Source organism: Saccostrea echinata, unplaced genomic scaffold, assembly GCF_033153115.1.
Source record: "Saccostrea echinata isolate AGI-Se365-2 ecotype Australia unplaced genomic scaffold, CSIRO_AGI_Sech_v1 ptg000033l, whole genome shotgun sequence".
In the NCBI taxonomy this organism is placed as follows: Eukaryota; Metazoa; Mollusca; class Bivalvia; order Ostreida; family Ostreidae; genus Saccostrea; species Saccostrea echinata.
The window spans coordinates 37,294,585-37,306,784 of record NW_026889782.1 but is presented as its reverse complement, the minus strand read 5'-3'; the positions used below and the strand labels follow the sequence as shown (position 1 = coordinate 37,306,784).

Genomic DNA, 12,200 nt, shown 5'->3' with positions numbered 1-12,200 from the left:
ACGTTCTGTTTTCCGGAAAGAAAGGCAAAAATTATATTCCTTATTTGACACCCCCTTCAAGCTACTGGTTCTTTAATTTATATTACATTTATCTCTTTAAGAAAACCCAGTACATACTCAAAATAGCACAGGAAACCCTAACGATTTATGCCATACACATTTACTTTCGATCAAGTCGCCCGCGTGGCGCAGTGGTAAGAGCGTCTGCTCTAGAGTCGCGAAGTAAGGAGTTGATCCTTACGTCGCGGGTTCGAATCCCACTGCGGGACGTGGAGACCGGTCCTTCGGATGAGACTGTATAAACCGAGGTCCCGTGTCGCAGTAGGTGCTGGCACGAAAAAGATCCCTCACTGCTCAATGGCCGTAAGTGCCGAGTATAGGACAAAATTTGCAGCTCTCCACCGGCAAGTGGTGGCGTCTCCATATGAGTGAAAAATTCTCGAGAGGGACGTTAAACAACATACAAACAAACAAAACTTTCGATCAATCTTTGTAAAAGAGTCATTACCTAATTAATGTACATTTTCTTTGTATTCTTTTACAAAAAAATATCCCTAATTGTCATGATTCTGGTGAGGCCTGCTTTTTTTTGGCAAGTACCATTCATTTAAGATAAAAACTCGCTTGATATGTTTATTAATATTTAAGTTGCATAAAATTTGTACATTAATTCGTCAATCAAATAGATTTTTTACAACTTAAGCTACATATAAATGCAAACTGATCGTCGTCTTATTTAGAAAATACATTCTGTCTCTAAGTCAAATGTTGACTGAGGTTTTAAAAGCAAACTGTTTAGCAATTATTCACACAATGGATTGTCTCCGGTTTTTCCGTTTGCGTGATTATTACAAAGAGCACATGGCGATTGTAACCTCGACTCGACAGGGATGTTTACTCCTCCATGGTACCTATGATGTTTTTAAAGTTCCCTTATTGCTCTGTTCCCACTTTGTGTTGCTCCAATAACCTCATGAGCTTGATTAGTATTTGTTATCTTAAGGAAGCTCTAAACACTGCACACAAAAGAGTTCTTCTTGAAGGGTAGTTTTATGAAGTTAGAGTGAACTGCCCTTAGAAGAAAGATAAGAAAAAATGGTTGTTTACAGTTAATTACACAATTTGTAATAAAATATTCTTAGCATTATATTAAACCAAAAATTAATAATTGAACTCATCATTTCCATTAATATTCCCAATGTAAGTAAACAACAGTGATTTCTGCTCACGAATAGTCCATTGTCTTTGAACATTTTTCCTGCGGAAATAAGGCAGGTACCCTATGTTGAAAATGAACTAAATAGTCCCAATATACACACCTGTATATGATATATGTTTCTTCAAGTCCAAAAAGTACTTTTTGTTAGTGTTTAGTATTAGCTTCCTTAATATTTCACTAGAAATAAAAATGCCATGCTTTTGATTGTACATGTGTAGTTGAGCATTTTAGTCCGTTATGATGATATTTTGCGGACATATATATGCGTGCTCACAGATTAAGCGGAAAAATGTCCCACTTGGATAAAATTACGTGTATATTATTACAATTACGTTGACCATAATTTTTCGTAGATCTGACCTTTTTCCTGTTCGTGATTTGTATTCTTCTCATGAGATTGGTCACTGTTCGTCATTTTCCACTTTTACATCCAAAAATCTATGTCTATTTTATCCGTCCCCTCCTTCACAAAATAGCTTCCAAAAATAGCTGGAGAAAGCTTTAAGAATCCCTTTGAAGTTTTGGTTTGAGAAGTCCTGACACGCTTCTTGATGTTCATCATTCCTGAATTAAAAATTACATACTCTGTAGGGATGTCAAAATACTTATTTTCCTTAGTCGATCATTCGATTGCATTATTCGAACGATAGTCGAATATTCGGAACATTTTCTGAAAATAAAATTTTATTTCATACTTCATTGGTTAATACTCAGAAACCTTTTTACTTAAATCTATTTAAAAAGTAACATCGAAATTAATGCAACGTAACGCGTGGATAGCATGATTCTTTGAAATAAATTTAGAAACCTAATTCTCCAAAATTTATTATTTTCCCGTAAATAGAATTCATAAATCGGCCTGTACATGCAGTCATTTTTTATTTAGTGAGCATTAAAAAATTGCCAGCCGATATTTTTTAAAGCTTATTATTAAATAAAATGGAAGGGGGGGGGGGGAGCTAACAAAATGTCTTCAAACAGTTTGAAATGTAAACGCATTGTTTTAATAATTATCGATGTATCAAAACAGGTTTATTCCTTGCATTTGAGCAAACTTTAAATAACAAAAGATAATTGGTACATGGTATAAGATCAAGTCCAATTAATAATTTTACAAACAAAGCCCATTATATTGGTTGGTAATTTATTACAAACACAACAAAGACAGTTACTGACAATTAATTCTCTCAGTAGTGAAGCACTTATAATTGCTGTACTTTCTATACGTACATGGAAAATCTACCGTTTTTGTTGAGGAAAATTATCGACTGTCTTTGAGAAAAAACTGTTTCTTATTTTTTTGATGAGAATTCCATCTCATCTATCACTCATTTATTTAGTTGAAATAATATTCGAATGTCGTTTCATTATTCGATCGTCGGTCCATTCGACTGATAGTCGAATAGTCGACTATTCGTTGACATCCCTAATACTCTGTGTATGTGTGTGTTTTTTTGATAGCACAAAAGCCGTTTCAATAGCAGTTTCAAAGTCTCTAATGAAACATTTTAGATGAAATATTCATCATTGATTGTTTGAAAACTAAATTTTTATTGATTAAATAACTTACCTTATTTTCGTTTACTTGTGTATTTTCCTGCAATGGATATTTAGTTGCTGTAATGATAGACTTCATTTATTTATTTTAACAGAAAAGGCACTTGGTGTTCTCAGCAAGAAGGGAAATGACAGCATTGTTCTTGAATATACGACTGAAAGAAAGGAAAAGTTTCCGTTTATTTGCGAATTATTAATTGAACCAGCTGGTAAACTACCTTCATATGAAAATATTCTATATTGTTGCTGCAATTGAAATGCATAGAGATATAAAGACTTAGATTTCTTCATTTTATTCACAGTTCAAAGAAACGACTCAGACGAATCAAAAACAACAAATAATTTTTAAGCTGATCTTATGCAGGGTTTGTCTTTTGATAGTGTAACCTATTTTGTCTATGATGAAATTTTGAAATCTTAAAGACAAATGATTAGATGATAAATATGATTATGCATTTATAGAGAAATAGTGTATACTTTCAAAACTTGCTATTTTGGTTCTACATTCAATCTAACCAGTTTACTCATTTGCGTCTAATGTAATATGGAGATAACGAACAGTAATTAAGCACTAAAAGTCCATTGAAACAATATAAATCGGGATCAGAGGAAACACGGACCTCTTAAAACATCAGAGATGGGATCAGGTGCCATGGAGGATTAAGCATCATGTTTCGACCGGTCACACCCGTCGTGGTCACCTTGTCAAACGACAAACGGAAAAATCCGTAGACTACTCAGTGTGTAAATAATAGCTTAACATAGCTTGTATTGAACATAACGTTGTGTTTTTTTCTAGTTTCATATTCCTTTGATGTGTTGATTATTATCATACCTTCTTCGTTTTTGGGTCTGGTCATTCTTTTAACAGTGATTATCTGCGTCACTATAAGGTAAAATAACATTATTTAAAAAAAATCTACTGAAATGTTATGAAATAAAAAAAATTGAAAAATGATTTAAAGGTTTCATTTGAAGATACTTATTTTCATAACTGGACATGTACATCTAATTGTCAACAAATTATAAGTCCCGAGGCTGCTTGATGGCTTTACAGGCAAGTTTAGCAGTTTTCTCAAATTTATATTAAAAATGTTTTTCATTTGTACTGAAGATTGAAGAAAACAAAGAATAAAGAAACGATAACCTCAGAAGAACCAAAAGACGATGTTGCAATGAAAGCTGTTTTAACAAATGAGAAAGAAGAACCGGAAGAATATGATGTTTTGAGACAACAGAGACAGACAACTGATAATGACCATGATCTCTATGACCATGCAAAGGAACAGAGGAGTGGAATCTATGACGTCACAATCAGGGACCAGTCATTATTACATGATAAGACGATGACAGACAATTTGTATGACAGTAGGATAAAAACGGCAATAAAACTTGATAATTGTGATATAGATTTATATGACGATCCAAAAAGGACAGGACATGACACGTATGGCATTCCGACAACACTCCATAATGTTACACAACTAACTGACAGTATGTATGGACACGTGAAGGATAATTAAAAGACGATTAAATAAATAATGTCCTGATCCCCCCAAAAGATACAAAATTTCATTTCAAAATTAGACATTGATGATACCAAACTAACGGCAAAACTATTTATAGTATTCATATAGAACAATGTTTATCTCCAGGCAAAGATCGCTCAGTGTTGTTTAAATCTGCAAAATATACCTCCGGATATATTGAATTCTGAAAAATGATGATATTATTTTAACCCTTAAGTTTAGGTATGTCAATCTTGACATGGGTATATTAATGATATTTTTGAGAAGTATAGCAATCTACTCATACAGCATCAATCAAAATCGCAAAGAAAGTTGAGGTCAGTGTGCATCTTACTGAGCAGCGGTACAATTAATTTGACCTTTCTGCACTTGAATTGTAACTTTAAGGTTAATCATTTAAACCTTCATCATTTTTACCAGATGTTATCATGGCAAGATAAGTATAATAGTATTCTGTGCAAAATAGTTTAAATAGTATAATATTTATTATTAAAAAAATACTGCAAATTAATGCTTATAAAACATGAGAACTTTTTTCATTGATAAAATATCATATTTCAGGAATCAAAACGGCAATAAAATATTTTCGTATATCAAGCCTTTTATGAGCTGGTTGCTGACCATTAGAAATTATATTGGAATTTCAAAATATGAAATAAAAAGTTGGGTCCAGTGATGTAAATCAACTGGGATTTATCGAGTCGACATATGAATGGAAATAACTATTGTTAATAATACGTCGTCGATATATCTAAATGTCGAATTGGACTATTGTATTGATTTTGATTCATTCCACCATAAGAAATAGTTCCCCATAAATTTTATTTCTTATCGACATTGTAAGCAAATTTTATATTGTATTATTAATATTGTATCACTATCATTTTCATTGTTTATTTCAAATTTGCTACGAAAACGAAATGATCAATACTTTTGACATAAGATGACGATTGACATACCTTAAAGTCCCATTTACTCTCTATGTTTCATCACTCATAGACAGTGATAAGGTTTTTTTCTTCGCTATTTTATAGAGAATTAGTTGCATCCTGACAAGGTGCAACGTCAGGTGTGACCGGTCTACAGGGGATGCTTACTCCTCCATGAAACCTGATCCCACCTCTGTTTTCAGAGGTCCCCGTTTGCTTTGCTTACAAATTGTAATTGTGTAAATGGAGTTTTGAGCATAATTACAGTTCGTTACCTTCATTGAAAAGGAAAGAAAAGTTACAGGAGTTTTTGACAAGACAGGCAACTCTCTTCTCAGTAAGATTAATTGAAAAAATAAGACAAAGATGTTCGCTTCCTTTATTTGATTGAGTTTACCAGATTTTACATTTGTTCTTTTTTATTTACATCCTCTTGATTTCCATGTTATAATATGTCATTACTATTAAAGTAATTTGATTATTTTTATAACTTTTTGGCCACCATTTGGCGGAGGTTTACAATCAGCACACAATGTACAACAATTCAATGCTTTGTTTTATTTTTGTACGTGTTAAAAAACTTTTCAAATGATATTTGTACATCCATGATTTTCTGAAATCTTGTTTTTTAGAAATTTTTATATCAAATGTAAATTACAGTTGATGTAAATAACTAGTTTATAATAAATACAATGCAATATACTTGTTCCGGTATCTCATTAAATATTTGATCCTTTGTACTTATCAGATGCAATATTTACTCTGAACACTAAATGAAATTTTACAAGTGCCAAATACCCAATACTACATAATTATGTACGTTTCCTAGCTATATTTAATAAAAAATGCCATTCTATCATTATATGAGAACTTCTGATAATCTCGCAACATTAAGACAAGAATAAAACCAGACGTACGAAGCTTTTATCCATCACTGCACAAAATGGAAGTAAAATTCTGGACGTTTGTTATCTTGTTAGTAGCATCCGTAGGATCTGTCCCAGTCCAGAATCCCAGAAAGAGTTACCATCTGTAAGTAAATAGGCAGTATCCAAAAGTGTTACTGTCTGTAGGTAAAACATTTTTGTTATGTTATCTTTTGTTTTTTACGATACACAAAATAATAAATTTGGATATTTAAAAACTGTACATTAAGTCACTTGTAACCCAACGTAAAGTTGACAAACTGTCAAATCTTAAATTAATTGACATTTTTTTCCCAATGTAATGAACTATTACAAGTAACTTGGTGTACATGTTTTAAATGTTGAAAGCACGAAAAATACACAAAACACAAATTATTTTCTAGAATTAAACAGAAAAGAAAATAAGCAAATTTATTTTTAATTTGATACACAATTACGCATAAATATCAAATATTTGTATATGAAATATTTAACAGTATGTCATCTTTGGAAATGAATCCAGTACTAGTATTTCCTGTCATTGTTGTTAAATTATTCTGCATTCCAAAAGTAACAGAACCATTATCCACTCTCCATACATGTATTCTATACTCTTTTTACCTTTTATTATTCTCTACTCGTAAGAGATAGGTAAGGGTTAGATGATTGAGTTGTTAGATTATAACTGACTTGTTAAATTTTAATTTCTGGATTTCAGGGATAAGTTGATTCGTATCCACCCCACTACGAATGACCATGTCCGAGCTCTGGAAAGACTACAAGACAACCCGACTCTCAAGGTATTCCTTCTTTTCTTCCTAAGGTATTCTTACTATTCCTCTTAAGGTATTCCTACTATTCCTCTTAAGGTATTACTTCTATTCCTCTTTAGGTATCCCTACTATTCCTCTTAAGGTATTACTACTATTCCTCTGAAGGTATTCCTGCTATTCCTCTTAAGGTATTCCTACTTTTCCTCTAAAGGTATTCCTACTATTCCTCCTTATTCTTACAACTGGAAAAAAGCCTTTTCAATTTATGCCAATTTTGATCTCTGCGGTTACAATTTCTTATACACTCTGACAATAGGAATACTTCTTTTATATTCTTATGTCCACTTCTATGTCTAATTTCATACCCACCTTACCAAAATTGACCATTACCCTTTCATTTTTCATTTATTTTTCTTTTAGAACAACCACCCCAACTTTAGATAATTTTTAATGACATTTAAAAATGGTATTCATGACATGTATTCTTAATGTTTTTAATTCAAAGTTTACAAATCACCAGATTTCATTATTTTAGATCGACTTCTGGAAGAGACCGCATTTAAACACTGATGTAGAAATTCACGTGCCAATAAAAATGTACAATTACCTCATAAAGCGACTGTCACGTGTTGGCCTACAACCAATCATTTTAGTCCATGATTTACAAAGGTATAGTTCACAGAATTTTAGATGCCTCGTTACCGCAATCATTTTGATTAATTTCACTTCAGAAAGAAATTAAAGTAAAGATTTTGTCTCACAAATTTTATTTTCTGTACTTGGTTGAGTTTGGTTGAATACATTTTGGCTTGTCCAATGGTGCATTCAATGTGTCATTGCTTTAAACGTTGATTTTCGTATGTTCTTAAACCAATGACGAATTTTAATTGTTTTTTAAGTGTAATTGACCAGGAACAATCCTCCATGCAGAGTCCTGATTACGTCATCGACTCAACAGGCGCCATTATCACTCCCTTGAATAATCCCAAAAACCAAGATATCGTGGGAAAATTCGCAAGACATTCCGAGGTGAAACATTTAAATCTTATGATAGACTCAGTGCTTCATTTACGTCAATATGTCTGAATCCATAACGTTGTAAACATCTTCTGCTGATTTTATTTATTTGTCACTGAGTACGGCATTCATGTCGACCGGTCACACCCGCCATGTGCTCCTTGTCATGATCGGGAAATAAATACATTGAACTACACTGGCAATTAAAACTTCCTTGCAATGTTTATTAAATGTGCTGCATTCCAAAAGTATTTCTTGAAATGCATGTTAAATTATATTATATTCCAGAAGTATCGAAATAATGATTAAGAATTACCTGAATTTACAGAAAGGAATACTAGTATTTTTTCTATTGTTTAGAGGTTGATATTTATTGAATTTAATTATTTGCTCAGATCGACAGTTGGCTTACGAGCGTGGCGTTACAATACCCCACACTCGCTAAAGTGGAGTCCTTGGGAACGTCGTACGAAGGTCGAGACATGAAAATTATAAAGGTATTTATTACATCTTGTAAAAACCTTATATTTTTTTTTTCTAAACATTTGAATAAATTGCTTCTTTGGGTGCCGTATTTTTATAAGTGGAAATTTAAGTGAGACATAAATTGAGCGACTTATCTCAAAATATTGTTTTTGCGCAAAGTAATTTTAGCAGTTAGTTAAGTCCAGAAATAAAAGTAATAACTATCGGTGCAGAATAAATTGTTAGCAATGTTCAATTTTATCGATCTCAAAACCCATGCTAATAATACTAAAATTGAATCCTTGCCAAAAATACCATTTTTACAGTACATTTCCAAAAAAAAATTTAATTCTAATTTCAAAATTTCACTTTATATTTTTATGTTATTAAATAATGGATTGTCAATACACTGATTTTTATCCTGTTCAAAGAAAATTCATTTTTTTTTTAGCTTGGTAAAAACAATGAAGCGCGGACTAAGCCGGTGATTTGGATCGAGGCCGGAATTCATGGCAGGGAATGGATCGCACCTGCAACTGCCATCTACACAATAAACAAGGCATACTATATTAGACAACGAAAATTTATATTAAAAGAACCTCACCAAATATGCAATATCAACTGAGATTAAAAAAAACTATGAGACACAATCTATATTTAACATATATTAAAAAAAGCGGGTATGTATTGAAAAATAAATATCTATCTATCTATCGACACGGTTAAGGATTTTCTCCTTCCTCTTATACACATTTTTGACAAACTGCAGGTCGTATTCTGATGTGACACAGTTAATGATTTTCCGTCCCCTATTACACATTTTTTGATAGATAGGTCGGATTCTGATGTAACGCGGTTCATGATATTCTGCCCTCTTTTACACAGTTTTTGACAGAATTTAGACCTGATTCTGATGTGACACGGTTAATGATATTCCGCCCTCTATTACACACTTTTTGAAAGAATTCGGGCTAGATTCTGGGGTGACACGGTTAATTGATTTATCCTTTCTCTTATATACAGTTTTTGACAGAATATGGGTCGGATTCTGAGGTGACACGGTTGATGGATGAGTTTGATTGGCACATCATTCCCTCGGCCAACCCAGATGGATATGAGTACAGCCACAATACGGTGTGTATTTACTCAAAAGTTATGGTCAAGGTTAAAGTTTGTTAAAATTTTGAAAAAGATTATCAAACTCCAAGGTCAAGGTCAAAAGGTAAAATATATTAGTATTCTAAGAAGGGAATCATATGTGAAATACGAATGCCCTAGCTACAACCAATCAAAAGATATAGGCAAGGTTGAAATTTTTGCAAAGAAACAGACGGACCAACAAAAACAACATGCCCCCGTATTTTCGATTACTTGAGCATAAAAGTAAATGTTATATTAGTTACAATGGCAATGGAAATGGGACTCGTTTTTTGAAAACACTGATTATGTGCACTGGATTTCATGACATTTTCTTACTAAATGTATTTTCTAGGATCGACTTTGGAGGAAAACTCGGAGTCGCCAGTCAGGTCGATGTGTTGGAGTGGACCCAAACAGAAACTTTGACATCTCCTTTGGAGGTGTTTTTTTTATAATCCCTAAACTAGCATAAACTGACGCTGAAATCAATAAAAACTTTTTTAACAGATACATTATGCAAAGAAATTACACAGAGTACCTTGTAACACAAGTTAACGGTTTGTAGTGTAAAATTTAAATTATTTACGGCTTAGCAGAATATTTTTCTCTTTTTTTAAAATTACCTTACAGGTGCAGGTACAAGCACCAATCCCTGTAGCGACATTTATCCCGGAAGCAGAGCCTTCTCCGAGTCAGAAACTAGCAACATCCGTGACGCTATATTGTCAGAGAGAGCCCGGATCAAGCTGTTTCTATCGTTCCATGCTTACTCCCAGCTCTTACTGACACCGTACGGCTACACCTACAGCAAGCCGTCAGATAATTCAGAGATGGTAAGAGACATTATGAACAGCTAGCATATACATGTATTAGGAATCAGAGACACACCAACACCAAGCCCTCAGATAATTCAGAGATGGTAGAAAACACACGTTACAGAAACTGTAAGTAACATGAACAGCTAGCATATACATGTAACAGGAATCCTAGACACACCAACATCAAATCCATGGATAATTAAGAGATGGTTAGAAACATTATTTTACTAATAAGTATTACAGAAATTGTTAGTAACATAAACAGTTATCATATACATAACAGAAATCGTAGACACGTAGATACATCAGTATCATACCCTCGGACAATTCAGAGATGATAAGATGGTAAGATACATCAAAGATATTACAGAAATTGTGAGATACATAAAAGCTAGCATATACATGTAATATGAGTCATAGTCACATCTACTTCAAACTCTTTGATAATTCAGAGATGGTAAGATTATCAACCTAGCACATATTACAGCAATAAATATCATAAAAACTCAGCATATTACAGAAACAATTCTCACACTACGGAATCCATCATTACATCATCACTCTTAAACCTTGAAACGTGGCTTTCATAATTTAGAAATGATATCCAGATAATCTAAAGAACATATGTATCTCACACATTATACAGATGTAATTCGGTTGTTTCAATTATAATATATACTATTCGAAACGTTACCAACAAACTTTATTCTTGTAGATGCGGGTAGCGGAAGCTGGCATGGCGTCATTGAAGACAATCCACGGAGAGGTGTACACCGCCGGAACTCCACCTGATCTCCTGTGTAGGAATACAGTTTTACTTCCTATGTTAATAAACAAAGTAGTTTCAAACATATTATGTCGTTTGTAAAACATTGAAGAGCATGACTTCAGTATGGGTATTGAGCTTTTTGCAATCAATTTGAGAGACACAAAAATATCTTGTCAGTAATCCTTATTTATGGAAATTTCTTTTTTGTTTCAAAGATGCCGCCTCTGGTGGATCCTATGATTGGGCGAAGTCGGTGGCGGGAATCAAATACGCGTACACTTACGAAATGAGACCGGCGGAGGCTAGTTTTGGACAATCCGGATTTATCCTGGCCGAGTCAGAAATTATACCAAACGCTGAGGAAGTCTGGGCATCATTGGTTACCATAGCGACGGAGATACAGTACTAAAAAGGGCGTTCTTAGAGGAGCCGATATTTAGGTTTTATGAATACGGATTCTGACAATGAACTACATCGCTACATATAAACATGAGGACAGTTAAATGTAGTAATTAGAAAATGAATTTGAATTAAAAAAAATAATAGAGATTTGTCGTAACAGGTAATTCTTATCTGTGATGGAGAATTTATATGACAGAATCTTGGCAATATCGTGAAGTGTTGCTTTTACAGATAATGACTGTAAAGTTTTACACATAAGGACTGTCATTAGAACTGGTAATGATTACTGTTGAATTTGGAAAACTAAGAGGAACTGTAATGAACTTAATTTTAGCGAAAGCAAATTTTTTTCCTGAGTTTAGGGAGAGTTTCACAGGAAATACGAATTTATGAACTGTAAACATTTAAATTCACGCATAGGGGTAATTTACACTAAATGCGAGATATTTAAGATGGTTTGCGTTGATACCTTTGTATCATATTGGTATCGTGTAAATAATTCCTACTTATTCACGTAATTAACAACACAATGTCATGTACATATCCATGTTTACAGTAATTCATTGTGTAAATACATTGTAGTTCAACAGGTCGAAGCCATGTTACTCAGTGAGTATATAATAGCTGAAATCATTGGATAATCGGGATGTATGTAAAAGCTTATATAGATTTTATAA

General features: G+C 33.1%; 1 protein-coding gene across 1 annotated transcript; it reads left to right on the top strand.

Moving 5' to 3' along the window:
• The first annotated feature begins 6,220 nt into the window (after positions 1-6,220).
• On the top strand, positions 6,221-11,609 carry LOC133198906 (carboxypeptidase B-like). Its single transcript, XM_061334831.1, has 11 exons — positions 6,221-6,266; positions 6,858-6,939; positions 7,448-7,581; positions 7,812-7,941; positions 8,325-8,426; positions 8,846-8,953; positions 9,418-9,528; positions 9,887-9,974; positions 10,165-10,367; positions 11,068-11,152; positions 11,337-11,609. The coding sequence occupies exons 3-11, from the start codon at positions 7,508-7,510 to the stop codon at positions 11,528-11,530; spliced, it is 1,095 nt and encodes a 364-aa protein (XP_061190815.1). The 5' UTR covers positions 6,221-6,266; positions 6,858-6,939; positions 7,448-7,507; the 3' UTR covers positions 11,531-11,609.
• The last annotated feature ends 591 nt before the right edge of the window (positions 11,610-12,200 follow it).

Bases quoted from the DNA above. Each gene is read 5' to 3' on its own strand.
- LOC133198906 (XM_061334831.1), top strand. From the start codon at position 7,508: ATGTACAATTACCTCATAAAGCGACTGTCACGTGTTGGCCTACAACCA. The intron at 8,427-8,845 runs GTATTTATTACA...TTTTTTTTTTAG, and splicing joins GAGACATGAAAATTATAAAG to CTTGGTAAAAACAATGAAGC. The intron at 9,975-10,164 runs GTGTTTTTTTTA...ATTACCTTACAG, and splicing joins CTTTGACATCTCCTTTGGAG to GTGCAGGTACAAGCACCAAT.